General features: G+C 28.0%; 1 protein-coding gene across 1 annotated transcript in view; it reads left to right on the plus strand.

Moving 5' to 3' along the window:
• LOC107455609 (protein sax-3) overlaps positions 1–19,085 on the plus strand; it is a 155,236-nt gene that overhangs the window by 120,930 nt on the left and 15,221 nt on the right. The window contains exons 21-25 of the mRNA XM_087168058.1: positions 8,042–8,104; positions 9,956–10,149; positions 13,669–13,930; positions 14,776–14,904; positions 17,379–17,519. Coding sequence (XP_087024184.1) covers positions 8,042–8,104; positions 9,956–10,149; positions 13,669–13,930; positions 14,776–14,904; positions 17,379–17,519 — 789 coding nt within the window. The remainder of the gene's footprint in view (positions 1–8,041; positions 8,105–9,955; positions 10,150–13,668; positions 13,931–14,775; positions 14,905–17,378; positions 17,520–19,085) is intronic.

Genomic DNA, 19,085 nt, shown 5'->3' on the forward strand with positions numbered 1-19,085 from the left:
AGTGGTTCGCATGTACAGTATGTAAATTTCCAAAATAAGTACTTGTAAAACAATTTTAAAATCACTTTTGGTGGCCAAAATATGTTATCTTACTTACCTCTTTTTCAGTGCTGCTACAAATTTTTTTCGTTCTACTGACATTTCCGTTACTTAAACATAAAAATCACGAAAACATGTTTTAGAGGAGCAATTTATCACTACAAAATTTTATTTAAATTTTTAGACCTATTACAAATTAGTCAAAGGAATAAGAACTTACTACATAGCATTTATTTTTATTTGTCGTTGCCCTTTCATGTGACTTTACATTATTGAGTTAATAATTGTTACATACCTAGATTTAGCCCTGCTAAGTTCGAGTTTAAAACTTATTTTTCTTGGTGCCCTGCGATGAGGCCAACAATATAATGGCAATCGTTTTGTTTATTCTACAGTTTAAATAATTTATATTTTGCTACGTACGAAAATTTTTAAAATCTTAAAATAAATTTAAAACTACTGTTTTTTTTTTAACGCAACGTGATAAAATTGGTTGAACTTATTGCAATGATTTTGCTTCATTCTACAATTTATATTATATCGCATAAAAATATTCGAAAAAAATTAAAATAATTTTGAAATAGCTGGTTTTTTATTTCTTGACGCAACACGATTAGACAGGCAAACATATAGCTATCATTTTGCTGTCATCATTTAATCGTTACAAATTATATTATATCAGGTTCTACAAAATATTAGTAAAGTTTAAAATTAATTTAGAACTTTTTTTATCTCTCAGTGCACCATTAAGGCGGGCGGCAAACTAATATAACACAAAGAAAGAAAGCATGATCAAAAATACCAGAATAAAGTAAAATTTACAGCGTTTCTGGCCTGTGGGAACGTCAAAAACAGTTGTAAAGTTTAATTTTTACCGAAGCGCTTTGGGTAATGATTATTTTAAAATTAGTAATAAAATATAGTTTTGTAATACGCTAAATTTAGTAAATGTGGTAAAATGTGCTATTTTTATCATATCTTAGAGAATGTTTTCAGTATTTTATGTATTCAGTTCAATTTACTTTTCAATTTTATTTTTTTTTTTAATGCGTATTAATAAAAACTATAATTTTGGAAACAAGAATTTCCGGTAAACCGTTACCATATGAACAGAAAAATTACAAAATGAATGGTTTAAATGCCGGATATTTTTGTTTTTATTACCATAATTATATATATATATATAGATTTTTACCAGAAATGGTAATTAAATTGTTAAAAAAAATCTCGAAACGTTTCTAAATATAAGAGGTGCTAATATAAGAGAGATAAGGTGCTTGTCCTTTTCAAAAACGCTTCTGAATATTTCGAAAGCCTCTGAAACTAAATCAGCGTCAATGCGATTTAGTTTCATTGATGATTTCTTTTATTTCAAACAATGTTATGGAAATAAAAAAAAATGTTTTGCAGTTATCCGGAATCATACTATTAAATGAAATTCTCTGTGAATTTCGGAAGCAGTTTTGTCGATTAATAATTAGTTTCCGAATTTTCTTACAGTGTGTGTACGGTAATTTTGCCAGATTTTTTTCCCTGTGAATAGTATGTTTTTATTATTATTCCTATTATATTACACTATATACAGTGTACAAAATATTACGAAACAATAAAAATGACAAAAAATTTGAAATTCTACTATAATTGAATACTTTTAAACTATAATTTAGTCAAGTGTGATTTTTTTAAAATTTTATTACCTTTCTTTCTTATGCTCGATTTCACTTTATTTTAAAAAAATATAGCGTTTTTAAATTTTCAATCAAAACTAGATTTATCTATTATTTAATATAAACAGAAAAAATTTATAAAATGTCTGAGTGCGGTGAACATTATTAAACAATATCTCAAACTAAATTTTATCACATTTGTCAATTAATAATTAGTTTCTGAATTTTTGTACAGTGTATGTACGGTAATATTGCCAGAATTTTTTTCTAGTTTAGTCAAGTGTGATTTTTTTTTTAAATTTTATTTCCTTTCTTTTTTATGCTCGATTTCACTTAATCTTTAAAAAATATATTGTTTTCAAATTTTCAATCGAAGCTAGATTTATCTATTATTTAATATAAACAGAAAAATGTATAAAGTGCCTGAGTACGGTGAACATTATTAAACAATATCTCAAACTAAATTTTATCACATTTGTCGATTAATAATTAGTTTCTGAATTTTTGTACAGTGTATGTACGGTAATTTTGCCAGAATTTTTTTCTAGTTTAGTCAAGTGTGATTTTTTTTTAAAATTTTATTTCTTTTCTTTTTTATGCTCGATTTCACTTAATCTTTAAAAAATATAGTGTTTTCAAATTTTCAATCGAAGCTAGATTTATCTATTATTTAATATAAACAGAAAAATGTATAAAATGTCTGTGAGTACGGTGAACATTATTAAACAATATCTCAAACTAAATTTTATCATATTTGTCGATTAATAATTAGTTTCTGAATTTTTGTACAGTGTATGTACGGTAATTTTGCCAGAATTTTTTTCTAGTTTAGTCAAGTGTGATTTTTTTTTAAATTTTATTTCCTTTCTTTTTTATGCTCGATTTTACTTAATCTTTAAAAAATATAGTGTTTTCAAATTTTCAATCGAAGCTAGATTTATCTATTATTTAATATAAACAGAAAAATGTATAAAGTGCCTGAGTACGGTGAACATTATTAAACAATATCTCAAACTAAATTTTATCATATTTGTCGATTAATAATTAGTTTCTGAATTTTTGTACAGTGTATGTACGGTAATTTTGCCAGAATTTTTTTCTAGTTTAGTCAAGTGTGATTTTTTTTAAATTTTATTTCTTTTCTTTTTTATGCTCGATTTCACTTAATCTTTAAAAAATATAGTGTTTTCAAATTTTCAATCGAAGCTAGATTTATCTATTATTTAATATAAACAGAAAAATGTATAAAATGTCAGTGAGTACGGTGAACATTATTAAACAATATCTCAAACTAAATTTTATCATATTTGTCGATTAATAATTAGTTTCTGAATTTTTGTACAGTGTATGTACGGTAATTTTGCCAGAATTTTTTTCTAGTTTAGTCAAGTGTGATTTTTTTTAAATTTTATTTCTTTTCTTTTTTATGCTCGATTTCACTTAATCTTTAAAAAATATAGTGTTTCCAAATTTTCAATCGAAGCTAGATTTATCTATTATTTAATATAAACAGAAAAATGTATAAAATGTCTGTGAGTACGGTGAACATTATTAAACAATATCTCAAATTAAATTTTATCATATTTGTCGATTAATAATTAGTTTCTGAATTTTTGTACAGTGTATGTACGGTAATTTTGCCAGAATTTTTTTCTAGTTTAGTCAAGTGTGATTTTTTTAAAATTTTATTTCCTTTCTTTTTTATGCTCGATTTCACTTAATCTTTAAAAAATATAGTGTTTTCAAATTTTCAATCGAAGCTAGATTTATCTATTATTTAATATAAACAGAAAAATGTATAAAGTGCCTGAGTACGGTGAACATTATTAAACAATATCTCAAACTAAATTTTATCATATTTGTCGATTAATAATTAGTTTCTGAATTTTTGTACAGTGTATGTACGGTAATTTTGCCAGAATTTTTTTCTAGTTTAGTCAAGTGTGATTTTTTTTTAAATTTTATTTCCTTTCTTTTTTATGCTCGATTTCACTTAATCTTTAAAAAAATATAGTGTTTTCAAATTTTCAATCGAAGCTAGATTTATCTATTATTTAATATAAACAGAAAACTGTATAAAATGTCTGTGAGTACGGTGAACATTATTAAACAATATCTCAAACTAAATTTTATCACATTTGTACCAACAAATTAGTTTAATCCCCCGAGTTCTTTATCACGACTTGTAATAAATTGTTCAATAACAGTGTTATTGGCTATTTTTCTTTATAAAAATAGGATGAAATAAATTATACTTCTTTGTTATAAAATACAGTTACAATAACTCAGAGCCATTTAAAGCATATTTATATAAAAACGTACGTGATTAGAAATTTTCTTCGAAAGAAATAAAAGTTCCTTTGTTTATCACAGTGGAACTTCGATTGTTCTCCTAAAAGGTGCAACACCCTCACTTTATTCCATGGTCAATGATTTATGACTCCCCTCGAATACCATTGTTTCAAGCATGAGGCGTTTAAATCGATTTTCAACACTCTGCAAATAGAATAGAACACATTGCTTCTTTGTCGCCTGAAGAATTGTAGTTCTGTGTAGAGGAATTTTTAATATTCTTTTCAAGAATGATATCTGATATTAGAGCTGTTGTGAAAATGGGGCAAGCAGGATATTAGCCCTGGACCTCACCTTTTTAGCACTCTTGGATAACCTAGCGTTATATATATATATATATATATATATATATATATATATATATATATATATATATATATATATATATATATATATATATATATATATATATATATATATATATATATATATATATATATATATATATATATATATATATATATATATATATATATATATATATATATATATATATATATATATATATATATATATATATATATATATATATATATATATATATATATATATATATATATATATATATATATATATATATATAGGCTGCAAGAACATAGAACCCATACAATGTGATAAAAATACAAAGAAAACAAGAAAAAAAATATTTTGAAAGCGAAAAAAAATTAATAGATATATTTATTTTAAAAATATTAAAATTAAAAAAAAATAGCAAAAAAATAAATAAAAATACCAGAACACAAAATAATGTTTTGTTATCGGCACACACAATTAGATCCGGAAAAAAAAGTGCTTTCGAATATTGAACTAATGTAGCAAAGCAAAATATATGTGAGGAGCACTAAAAAAATTCGAAATGAAAATAAAACAAATCAAGCAAAAAACTAACTCAAAATAAAACAGAAAATACAAAATAGGAATTCAAGAAAAATTTAACGTATTTTTACTTACTGAAGTCTTGTAAAAATTATTTAAAAATATTTTCGTAACCAGTTTGCCAGATGTAAAGTATGAAAATAGAAGCAGAAATAGAGGATAGTGGGATTTATAGTACATATATATATAAAAATTCTGTTTTCTTTTTACTTATTTATTCTTGGTATTGAAAATAAGAAAACTTTGTTTTCTATTTAAATCATAAAGATAAGAGAAATGACCTTGAACCTGGGCATTGCTCTTGAAGAGAGAAATCTCCGCATTTCAATTCATAGTTAAATAATAAGTTCATAAGTTTTCAAATAAGCTGTACTTAAAAATTTTCAAATGAATTTTTAAGCGGAGCTTTTCAACATAATCTTTCTTACGCCTGACACGCTAATAAAATTTAAACATTAATCCATATTATGAAAAACAAAATCGAAACCAATAATTATGATAATGATAAAAAAATTTATTCGTTCTTAAATTAAAAAGAAAATCATATAATAAATTTTGAAATTGTTGGTGAAAATCTAATGGAATTCTATGTTTTTCTATGGAATTCTATGTCCAAATTTTACCTATAGAATCTAGGATTGACCTAAATGGCTTGGTAAAAGTACGACGTGTGCTTTCATTCTATTTTGGATGTTCATCAAGCCATTGCGGTAAAACCTATCGTTCCGTTAAAAGCCGAAACAAGGGATTATTTATGATAGGTGTTTAAATTGTAGATGGGTACAGTTCTATTAAAGGGGACCGTTAGTTGTTATAATCAATGCCAAATTATTATAAGTTGTTATAATCAATGAAAAATTGCCAAATGAATGATTTCAATACCGAATATTTCGGTTTTATTAACCATTTTTTTTTTTTTTACAAAAGATATCATGACTATACAGTACGGTAATTTTACCAAAATATATTTCTACATATAGAAGGGCGAAAAATATAATGTATGGGATTAGGTCTTTGCAGTAATTTCTAGTTACTGTTTTGTATCTTGAAGGCCTTATCGTAATAAAATCCCCTAAAAGGGAGTGGTTTAACTTGCTTTAATGAAAAAAGAATTAGTGCCATTTTCGTGTTCATACAAGACGTATCTCGATCTTATTTAAAAACTAGTACACATCCTGCTTATTTTTTTCAGCCAAGTAAAGGCTACCAGAAATCAAAGTTGGAAAACCAATATGCTGTTTATAAGATCCTGTATCTCAAAAAGAACTGAAATAGATTTGGACTAAGCTTCAAATACTGCCTTCATTTTATCTCCGCCTAGCCTATAATGAAAAAAGAATTAGTGCCATTTTCGTGTTCATACAAGACGTATCTCGATCTTATTTAAAAACTAGTACACATCCTGCTTATTTTTTCAGCCAAGTAAAGGCTACCAGAAATCAAAGTTGGAAAACCAATATGCTGTTTATAAGATCCTGTATCTCAAAAAGAACTGAAATAGATTTGGACTAAGCTTCAAATACTGCCTTCATTTTATCTCCGCCTAGCCTATAATGAAAAAAGAATTAGTGCCATTTTCGTGTTCATACAAGACGTATCTCGATCTTATTTAAAAACTAGTACACATCCTGCTTATTTTTTCAGCCAAGTAAAGGCTACCAGAAATCAAAGTTGGAAAACCAATATGCTCTTTATAAGATCCTGTATCTCAAAAAGAACCGAAATAGATTTGGACTAAGCTTCACATACTGCCTTCATTTTATCTCCGCGTAGCCTATAAACGCAATAAATTTTGAAATATTAAAGCTTAGCTTTATACATACTTTTGAAAGCAATTTTAAACGTAAGAAAATTCCTTAGACATTGGTTTTTTTCTTAGATGCATTTCTGGAAGTTTTTGTAATTGTACTAATTCGCATTTATATTACACGGATCAACAGACCTTAAAAATATCCAAAGATTAACTTGATGGCAATAGAACCTTTTGACATAATTGTTCTGCTTATAAGAATATTTTAATTGGATAATGTTTTATATCTTTTAATCACGAATCATGTATCCAAAACCGATGTTTAAACTTACAGGTCACCCCTAGCTGACACAAACGTTACGTTTCTTGCTACAAATATGTAACAAATAACTCTGAAAATTCCTATTTGTATTAGCAATCAAAATATGGCACGTGGTCATTAAGAATTTCCTGTCCCATCATATTTATTAGTCCTCGAGGAAACGTCATATAAATAGTGTTTAAATTTTATTTATTTAGTCTTCAGATTAAAACAAAATGTTTGCTGTTGGCTTAAGGACATGATCGTGGTAAGTTGAATGTTAAACTGCAAAATTTTTAATTCATTGTAATGAGTCTTAGAACAAAAAGAATAGTTGGAAATTAATTACAATTAATTGAAAAATGATCTTCCAGCTATCCGACAGTAGAGTTCGATTAAAATTAGGGGAAAATACAATATAATTAAAATGCACATTTGGTTGGCTGACTTAGAATTTTTTGTAATTATTTATTATTCATTTCCTTTCATAAACATTTGCACTATAAAAAATTCTTGATCAAATTACGGTTAAAAGTACAGACATTCAGGATGTCGGTACTTTTTACAGTAAAGTTTTACGAAACAAAAAGAATATAATAAACGTAGAGTTTACAGTAAATTTTTTTGTAAGATCACTGAATCACTGTAATAACTAAACCGTATAGAGTGCAAAAAAATTTACGGTAAAAATGGATTTTACAGTAAAATGAATTTTACGGATACTGCACTCTGGACGCCACCGTAATTTGATTTGGAAATTTTTACAGTGTAGACTGTTATCCGTTAAAAGGATTTTTATTTTCTGAAACACAGTGCTGAAACCGAAAGACCTACGACAGTCATTTTGGTTTATCTTACGAATTAAAAACATATTAAAATATATTAAAATAGTTGATATATTCAGACGATTTTTCTAGCTCTAAAATAAATAAAACTTAAAATGTTTCAAATTAGAGAGATTCAAACCAACTCATACCATTTTCTTTTTTTTTCATAAGTCATATATTATGATAACTAACTGTACTTAACCTCATCATATTCAATTATTCCTTACAGATGATGTGTTTGAACATTTCCTCAGTAAGGGACAACCATGTAACTCTGTCAATTATTCTAATGGTGAGTATGTCGTGAAGATGAATACCAAATAATTAATTTGAATAATAAAACGATCATTTCTCTGTGGCTAAGCCGCGTCATTAGTAACTTATAGATAATTTATGGATCATTAGGTCCAGGTGACCTACTTAACTAGGACAGTGAATGATATCTTAATACGAATATGCAACTAAGAGTCGAGAAGTGTTAAGTAAATCTAAATCAATATAAACGTTGCATAAAAGTAGACATATCTAAAAGTATAGCCTTATTATAAGTTGCATTTGTATTAATGTCTATTTTTGATTGCAAGTTTAGTATTTATTTCAATTTAAAGGAGAAGTTATTTATAAATAAATGCACAAAACTACAACTTCCAAAATAATTTAAAAGGCTTTCAATACTATTTGTTAAATTCTACGATATTCTTTAAAATGATCCATTTTGATGATTATGATAGTTAACAATTACTCTAATTGTTAAATGAAAATGATTACGATAAACTTTATATTCTCATTAAAAGTATGGATAGATTAAGTATGATAATAATCACTACTTATGGTAACTAATAAAATTATCTCTTAAAACATTTTTTTTCTAAAATTCGAAATATTACAAGAATATAACTTTAATAGTAAATTGTAATAGTAATTTACGTAGAAAAAGCACTTTTATTATTTTCAAAAAAATTACCTAGCTTATCTTTCAATTTAAATTACTAATTTGCTTCAATAATCTATTATTTTCACTCAAATTTTAATTACCAAATTAATAGTTTTAATCCTTACATTTCACACCGAGAAATGATATCGATTGCGCAGGAATTATCACCATTTAGCAATTGTAGCACTCATTAAGGGTGCCATGCATGTTTATTTTTTTTCAGTCTCTATTCTCATTTATCTGTGTATATTCTCATTTAAATACTATAAAGAGCATTCATTTTGTATTAAATAATTCATGAATGTTAGTTTCGTGTTAATTTAAGAGTGCAACGCACGTTTTAAGTTTCTAATATTCTACAGTAAGTCAACTACTATTCTACTAACTAACCGCTTTCATTGCATGTCATCGGGTTTTAACTTTTCTGTTTTATAGCATAGCTTATATTTTTAAAATGGAAATAATTTTAAATTCACAAAAGAATGCATGTTTTAATCGGCTATAACTTGAACCATTTACCGTTACCTGTTATCGTATTTAAGAAATTGTATAGAATTTTGATTTAATTTGTAGGCTTTAAGGTTCAATTCCGCATATATAACTCATCGAACAAAAAAATCATGAAAAGCATCATTCAATATCGATACTTCGTCCTCTAGTCCTTACAACCATCTGCATTTGGCTAAGAATTGAATTTTGCATCAAATTCCTGCAATTTGCTGAAGATTTTATAACGCAAATGCACCAAGTTTTGGACATACCGATTTCAGTATTTTACCCTCTGTTCCAACAAGTCTATGGGGTTCAAGTCAGGTGATTTTCCTAGCCAATCAAGATGTATGTGTGAGAATTCATAACATTCCTTAAGCCACGTGAATTTTTCTAATTGTCCTCCTGAACAAGTGCTAATCATGTTACTACATTAAACACCACTTACTTATTAAGCAATATTGTAGTTACTTATTAAACAACAATATTTATTACATATTAATAGCAGCACAAAGGTGTTAACTGAAAGATAGCATGCGGTTATTCAAAAGAATAAAAGGAACAATTTAAGTCAATAAAACTCAGTTAAACGAACCCTCATAACATCTCAAACCCTCTCCATAAATGATACTTTTTATGATTTCAATAGAGGTGAATTTTTTTTCCTGGTGAATTTATTTATAATGTAGAACATCAATAAAATATTGACGTCTTTTACAGAAGAGTGTGGTTACCAAGGAAGGCAAATGAAGAACAAGTTTCTTCCAGGGACATCAAAAGCTTCTCCAGCAATGAATTGGGTAGATTTCATACCTCCTCCACCAGAAAATCCTCCAATTGATCTCACCTCTATTCCCGGAGTACCACCTGGAGGAAGAAATTTGTCGCCTGTAAAATGCGCCTACCAAGCCCAAGTAAGCTGTTCTCAAGTTAATTCAGTCTAAGTTGTTCTCAAAATGATACCTATCGGCATTGTTGCATGATTCTCAATGGAGACTTTTCTTAAGACTTTTTCTGTTTAGTCATTTCAACCATTTAATTTCAAATAGCTATTGCCCACAGTTCGTGTGGAAATAATTATATTTCAATTTTAGCTAGTTTTAAAAGATGTCCGCTATATTATAAAAGTTTTCTAGGTATTGAACTTTAGTAATAATTTAAAATCTGCTTTTCAGCCATTAAATCACACAGATCATAGTGTGGAAAATTTCAGCATAGTAGACAGCAGAAGTATTAAACTTATTTACATCATTGTCCCTAGATAAGATAGGAAACTCACCCCCAATGATCCGTTACGTGCTGTATTACTTCCTCACGCTCCTCTCGAACCATAAGCCACGTATATGCGTAATATAACTGTGAATTTTACTTCATTTTGATGACACTACCATTGATTTTTCGTAAATAGTTAAAATTTAACTTGAATCATAACGCTTGGTCTTAAATTTATCTGTTAATACAGGGTTATTCATAATTCCCTCCGGGGTATCGAAGCGTGATAGTAAAAAAAAGAAGACGAATATGGCAACAAAAAAAAAACATATGAAAGTATTCAAGTTTTAATTTAAGCAGTTACCTGTAGATGGCAGTAACATGTACCACTGGAGCCAGTTGTAGTAAATATTAGGTTGTAGTAAACGGAGGGAATTTTGAATAACCCTGTATAGCTGACAGAAAGAAAAATTTTAAGTTATTGGAAGGAAACATTTTACAGAGAAAAAAGTGTCGTGAAAACTATCAAAATGTAATAAAATTTACTGTGTTTCTGGCTCTATGAGAGCATTAAACAGCTCAGTAATTTTTAGTAAAGGGCCTTAGTAATGATTTTAGTAAATATCATAAAATTTGTTTATTTTATCATGATAAATGGAGCATAGCAGAAAGATCTTTTATTCGATTGAATTTAACTTTCAGTTTTCTATTTTTTGCTAAATGTGTGGTAATAAGAACTAAATATTTTATATTTATTAACCAGAGTTTGGTTTTTTTTCTTTTACCAGAAACGTCAGCACCATACTATACGGTAATTTTACCCAAATATTTTCCTCCGTGTATTATCATGTCTGTTAAACAGATATTCAATATTATTTCACATTTTTGTATAAGTTGTAAAAGTAGAATGTAAAAATGCAACCGAATAAAAACCATCATAATTGAAACTTTAAAATATTGACCTTCCCCCAGTGTAAAATACAAACTTTTTAGAGTCGCGTGCGGTGACAATTGCGCAAACTTTAAAATTTCACCTTGAATACATTTTTCGAGTCATTTTATGAAGTTAAAAAGTTAAGACAAGCAATTCCAAAGTGTTCCTAGAGTGAAAGATAGCAAAGTTGCTTACCACATTTAAAGATTCTTTCAAACTTCGTATTAACTATATCCAGCTATGTTTTTTTCGTTATTTTATCAGCCAAAGAACATGCGTAACATACCAAAGTTCCATAAATTATTGATGAACTTTATTCAGCTCATCAAATACAAAAATATAACTTTATTTTTTCAGTTAATTTGCAAAGTTTTTTGTCAGGAAAAGTGCTTAGGACATGAAAACTAAAAAAGAGAAAAATAATTTAATGCTAATATAGCATAATATAATAAATTGTTTGATAAAAAGAACAAGTATCGGTATCTAGCTTTTAAAGTCTAGTTATTTCACGAAATATATAAATATTTAAAAAGAGTTCAACACATTAGAAACTTTGATTAGTTGTGTTTAATTTTTAAAGTAAGAAAATAGATTACATAATTTTGAGATTCAAGCTAGTCAATGATTTCACGTACAGTCGAAGAAGAAATTTTAGCTTCCTTTCTCTTTCAATAAATTTTAGCTTTTAACCAATCACTCATTGTTATCCGTGTATCTGAAATATTTAATTAAATGATATACTGGATCTCTATACATTGTCAACATTCGGTCTATCCAATTATTGCTGTAATTAAGATGTATGCTGTGAATTATTGATGCAGTTAAGATTATTTTTAAAACAAGAAGAAAGATTGCAAAGCCATGATTTTGAAAATCCACCGGATAAATGTACTTTGCCAATGACTTATCGTATAGCCGATGAGGAAATTTTTCTTCTCTTCTTTTCAATAAATTTTAGCTCTCAGCCAATTACAAATTGTTACCGGTATATCATAAAGCTTTAATTACATTAAATACAAGAACTCTATACATTGTCAACTTTCCGTCTATCTGATTAGTACTGAATATTATTTGTAGTTAAGATAATTTTTTAAAGCAAGAAAAAAGATTACATACCTATAATTTTGAGATTACGCCGGGTAAATATATATCTTGCATATACACACAACGAATTGCTTCGTTTCTTTTCAACTTATTTCAGCTTTCAACCAATTACAGATAATTACCCGTATGTCTATATTTACATAAATACAGGAGCTTTATACATTGTCAACATTCGGTCTAACCGATTATTGCTGTAGATATATGATGTATATGTTACCGGCAAAGTATGAAATGCCGGCATTGTATAGAATGCCTAGGCATTGTATAGAATGCCGGATGTTTTTAGGCAAAGTATGAAGTGTGAGAAGTATTACATACTTTCCCTAGGCCTTGTATAAAATACCTTGGCATTCTATAGAATGACAAATGCTATTTAGGCAAAGTATGAAGAGAACATACTGATGAGGTTATTATGTAAATAATGTTCATTTCTCAAAACTAAGAATGTTATTCCGAAACAATAAGGAGAGAAAAAAAATTTATTCAAAATGAAAAGATGAAAAATGAAAGTTGTACAAAACATAATTTATGTCTTTCTTATTATGGGAAACAAAATGTTCACATCAAAAATTCACAATTATTTTCAGTTTAGAAACAAATATTGCACAAAATATCCATTTCATCACCTTTACTAACATGGCCACAGAAGATTTTATACTTTGCCTGTTTCTCATTTGGCATTCTATGGAATGCCTATGAAATGTGTGAAATATAAATCGTTTCATACATTGCTGGCTAGTTTTAGGCATTGTATGCAATGCCTAGGAATTCTATAGAATGACAGATTTCAAACTTTGCCGGTAACATATATATATATATATGATGTATGATGCATAATGTAGATATATGACGTATATTTTTGATGTTGAGATTAATTTTAGAAGCAAGGAAAAAGATTACATACCTATAATTTTGAGATTCCACCGAGAAAAATGTACCTTATTAATAATTTCTCTTTTAATCTTGGGGAAAGTATTTTTTTCGTTTTTTTTCAATAAATTTTATCACACCGATATCTCAGCTAATTACACATTATTACCCGTATGTTGTAGTTCTGTAATCACGTTAGGCACTCTATTCATTGCCAGCATTCGATCTGTTTTATCATAGCTGTAATTATTGTCTATTTAGGCAAAATATATTCGAAATATTGGCTTTATCTAATGCATAATTCCCGTTTCAGAGTTATCAAGGGAACTTCAACACGAAGCCTTTAAATACCACTTCTCCGTGGAGCACGTTGGGACGAAACGTCGATAATGACGTTTGCAATGGGAGCTCGATCTTCGGAATAAAGGGTCATCCTGGACTCATGCCCCAACGCACTTTACCCCAAGGAATGGGAGGTGAGAGAGTGTTTCAAGGATCTTTAACATCTCTCCGGGGAGATCAGTTTCCAGCAATGGCCAGGAGAATCAGCCAGAATGGTGTCATCACAAACACGGGTAAATATGCACCACTTCAAACTCTTCTCTTTGGTGCAATAACGTTGTGTAGTAGATAATTATTAATCAAGTGCTTAATTTAAAGCAACTTTTATTTTAGTTTTAAAGTAATCTGACCATAAGAATATTAAAATATAAATGCATTTAAAAAAAGCATTTTATTGAAATTATAAAACATAATGGTCAGAAACCGTTTCTCAGTATTGACTGCGCAGTGTTATTGGCTAATTAAAAAAAATAAGGTTCTTTAATTACTAAAAAAGATTTAAATTTCATTACATTGTCACCAGTGTAAAGTTAATAAAAGTTAAAAAGATATTTTCCATTTAATTATTTATTTATCCCTCAAGTAACTGTCTATACCAACAATGAATATTTTCGATTCCTTCTTATCCCTTTGACGCCGATAGGACACGAGTTATGTAGGCCCTTTTCTACATTTTTTTTTCTGAAGCCCTAATTACGAGTAAGAATATATTTTAGTATTTTAATTATGAAAAACAGTCTAATAGTTATAAAAAAAATCAGTTAAATTTCTGGAATTAAATTCGTACTAAAATGTAAACTCCAAAAAAGGTAGTTCGAATTTTTTATTTCATTTATATTCCAAAAATTTATCAATAATTACAAGCAAAAATATAATTTGGTATTTTTTCATTCTAAAAAAAAAAACAATCTAATAGTTATGAAAAAAATATGTTAAATTATTGGAATTAAATTTGTAGTAAAATGTAAAATCTAAAAAAAAGTAGTGTGAATCTTTTTTTTTTCATTTATATTTAAAAATTTATCAATAATTACAGGCAAAAATAAGTAAGTTGTATTTTTATTTTTTATATTCCCAGGTTTCCCTTTTCCCTTTTTCCTCAAATCAAGTACTAGCGGAGGTGATGTTCATCAGATCTACACTGGCATCGCAGCCCTGCAAGACCCAACACAGTCGGCAGAAAATGGAGAAGATATTGAATTAAACAGTAAGAATATTCTGAAATGACATTTTAGATATATAACTTTATATGTGATCACAAGATAAAAAGATAAGCACTTATTTTATTAAAGGTAATAGACTTCTTCTTCTTCTTTGACAGCGCAACAGGCCCTTGCAGGCCTTAGCTGCCTCAACAGCTGACAAACGCCAACGCCTCCTATCTCCGCAGCTCCTAATTTCTAATCTTTAGGGTTTTTAGGTCATTTTCGATATCGTTGAGCCATCTAGTGGGGGGTTTACCTCTGTGACGTGACTCTTCTGGGTGACGATTCTCATGACCATAGAGGTGGTATAATGAGTTAGAGGGAGCATCCGTTTTCGAAAAAGGGGACAGACACCACAGACCACTGAACAAGTTTTAATCACGTGACTGGGTGACATTTCTTTCGACTGGGGTAAGATTTTACATGGAGTTCAGTGGTGTTTAGTTAAAAACCAGGCTAAAAAATGGTTAAATATTGCTGTGCCTTCAACTGCAAAGAAAAATTCATTAAAGGAGGACTTGTAACGTTTCACAGGTGAGTTAATTCATATTTTTTATACTTATATTTTTAGTTAAGAAGTATTTTATAGGTTTTTTCTTTCATTTGGCGCAAATTTGGCGATTTTCAAATTCTTCTCTACATCCCTCTTCCGTAAGGGGAAGAATTTTTTCTTTTAGGGAGCAAAAGGAATTCTTTGGACAATTTTCTAATATTTCGAAAACTTAAAGTAATTTTTTTTTTGGTAGTACAACATTTAACGTATCTAAATACAAAGCTTGATTTTTTTTTTTTTTTAACTTTTAACTCAAAATTATTAATTTATATTTTTAATGAATTTTTTTATTTCGATATACGCATAAAAATTTAAGTTGACATAGTGAACCCTGAATTTTAAAATATGTTAAACTTACTTTCAGATACAAAATGCAGATATGTGTCATATATTTAAATAACAATAAAGCTAAATTTTTGTTGTCTGAAAAAATAATAAAAAATAACATTTGTTTTGCATATTAAAAGCAAATCTATGTATACTTACCATAGAATCTACATTTTTATCCATTACAGAAGGTCATCTTTATGTTACTTAAAAATAGTGACATTTTTTAGTAAAAATTACTTATACTTTAAATGCCGAAGATAAATTAAATTTAAAAAAAATTTTTCAGCAGCATCAGATTAAGCACCATATAAATATTGAGAAATTTGCAAAGTTTTGAATTTTCTTTTAATTTAAAGGGGAAGGTAATTCATATTTTCCCTTTATATTTTTTATTTTATGTATTTATTATTTTTTTTAAATTTATAGTTTTATTTAATTTAATATTTTATATTTTAAATGGAACTTTTGCATACCATTTTGAGAGAGTTTTAATTCTTTTAATAACTTAAATATTTTATGTATTTTTTTTTCTTAAATATAATTCAATCTAGATTTATCTTTTTTAAACCATACACATATTACATTATTTAAATATATTATATTCAGTTATTTATTCTAAAGCTTGTATTCTTGATGCAAATGTGTGTGTTTTTCTGTTAAAAAAAATAAGAAGAATTGTCGAGTTGCGAATAATTGTATGATATTTTGAAATGTTTTTCATGCGTAAAAAGTTTCATACCGATAACAAAAAAATTTATCAATGTTTTTTCTCTATGTGCAACTTTTTATTTTCTTATTCAACTTTCAATAGAATTTCAATTAGAAAATCCCATTTTTTTTTTCTGTATTTATCACAAATGTGAATAAATTATATTGGAAATTGTCTTCCTTTTTTGGTAAAACTGTTTCACTTTTTTTCTTCTTTTCTTGTCCAACATTACCGGAATACAATACTTAACAATTAATAGGGGAAAACAGTTTTTATTTCTCTTTTCTTGATGTATGATCGTAGATATTTGAAAGGAAGTAAAACAAAAAACAAAACCAGATTGCGATTTTGTAACCAATAACGCAGTCACTCGCCAAATGCGGCCACTCTTCCAAACCAGTCACGTGCTACATGTATGACCCCACTTCTTTCCCCAGAAAGAACTAAGAAGCTCTCTCTACCCCTTTATATCACCTCTATGCTCATGACGCTATTTTCAGGACTTCTCCATAGATGACCCAGCCTTCTCAGCCTATTTCTGCGGATTACTTGTGTATGGGTAATAGACACCTTAGGGTAATTGAACATTGACGCGAAGGGTATTTTGTGTAGGCTAATCTTAATGCATGATTTTAAATTCCTTATCAAAAGCGTAATAAAAAACATGCATATTAGGGATCACAATTAAATATTTAAACGAGGACAATCAAAATTTGACGTAGCGCTACAGAACTGAAAGAAGTGATAATACTGCAGAATGTATTTGTAAGTGGAGATTTTGTGATGTATCTTAAATTATGCAAATTCATAAACAATACATTAGTAAAAGTAATTGTATAGGTATTTCTGGAATATAAGGAGTCAAAATCTCTTTTTTTTTTCAGATCTTTACATGCATCGCACAAGCCTCACTGATCAAGGAGTAATTCCAACTGGCAACGCGTTTTTTGTTGAAGATAATCAAAATGTTCGACCATGCACGAATGAATACAGCAACAATTTCTTCATTGCAGAATATAACGCTGGTAATGTATTTTAATAACAATAAAAGTATAAGTTTTGCTCATATTATTTGCAGTCCCAAAAGCAGAATTCCTCTAATATGGCAGCAAACTGCAAATTTATTTTTCATTTGAGTTAAATTAAAAAAGAAAAAAAACAAGCAAATAAATATCAAAAAATTGCTAAACCTCCTTTTAAAAACACTAAAAACTAAAAAGCTGAAATCGAATAAAATCTAAAAGGTTGAATTCGAATAAAAACTAAAAAGCTGAATTCGAATAATATCTAAAAAGCTGAATTCAAATAAAAACTAAAAAGAAGAATTGAGAAAAGGCCGTGAAGAATTGTTCTTCTATTAATTGATTACAGGCTCATCTGTTAACCTGATTACATGCTTAACTTATTCCAGGGGCCCCCATCAGGGGGGAAGGTGGGCGCACGATGCGCCCACTTAAAGCTTGGGAGGGAATTTTTACACTAAATAAAACGAATAGTTTGGGGGGGGGGATTTAGAATTTGTCCAAGAATGCGCCCAAGAGCTTTGGGGGGGGCACTGACTTATTCTATATTTTTAGAATCGTATAAAATTCAAAGCACATTTAAAAAATACAAAGTTTTTTATAAGAACCTTATATTTGAAAATTTTGCTACGCGTATGTTAGATTAAGCAAGATTTCTATAATAATAACATCTGTCTGACTGCGTTGCTATGGCACACAAGTTAGAATTTATGAAAATAAAACTAAAGATTCACTCCGTAAATTCTGTTAGCTGGTTTAAGGTCATTTTCCAGAAACATGTCATGCGAATAACGAACATTTTCTCCAGATATGATTTTTAAAAAAATTACTAAACCGTAGTGTTACTTAAGTTTTGTTTATTAATATTAATCTGAAACTTGTTATCTAAATCGAAATTTGCAAATTGTTATAACGATCTAGGATTATGTCATATAAACTTGCCATACTTCGAAATATGTCATAATTTTATTCTTTTTTCTCTTTGGATTTCCGTTAGATGCATAAACTGATTTTTAAGATTTTTTTCTTCACTGTGATTCTTCTCGATAATAATCCGCCAAATTTTACAATTTTCTTTTCTTTTTTTGTTTCAATATTTTTAAACTTTGATTCGAGAACTCCTAATGTGTAATTTTTGAAGACTTCGTTTCTAATAAAGGAAAAAAACGCATTTTAAGGGCCATGAATACGAAACTTCCCGTCAGTTACTTTTGGCTGAGATTCCCATTTCTCAAACGAGTATTCAGCATTATGAACCAATTTAGCACAAAGAATAATAATACAAAAATAATCTATAAAGTACTGCACGATTATTTTTAAATATGGTTTCAAATTCAAATTCGAACAAAAATTCACAATGTTTTCTTTGTAATTTCATTGATAGCAGAACGCACTTAAATTTAAATTTTAAATAAATTATTTTGCAATAAGTATATCATGTTTACATTATTCAGCGACTTATGTATTTTCTTAAGAAATAAAAATAACGCCCTGTATTTATTTTGCAGATGCAGTTATTTGTTATAATTTTTGTTTGCATTTAGTGGCTTAACTTTCTTTTATTATGAT

The sequence above is a fragment of the Parasteatoda tepidariorum genome, chromosome 7, assembly GCF_982258835.1.
Source record: "Parasteatoda tepidariorum strain Cologne lab strain chromosome 7, Ptep-v5.0, whole genome shotgun sequence".
In the NCBI taxonomy this organism is placed as follows: Eukaryota; Metazoa; Arthropoda; class Arachnida; order Araneae; family Theridiidae; genus Parasteatoda; species Parasteatoda tepidariorum.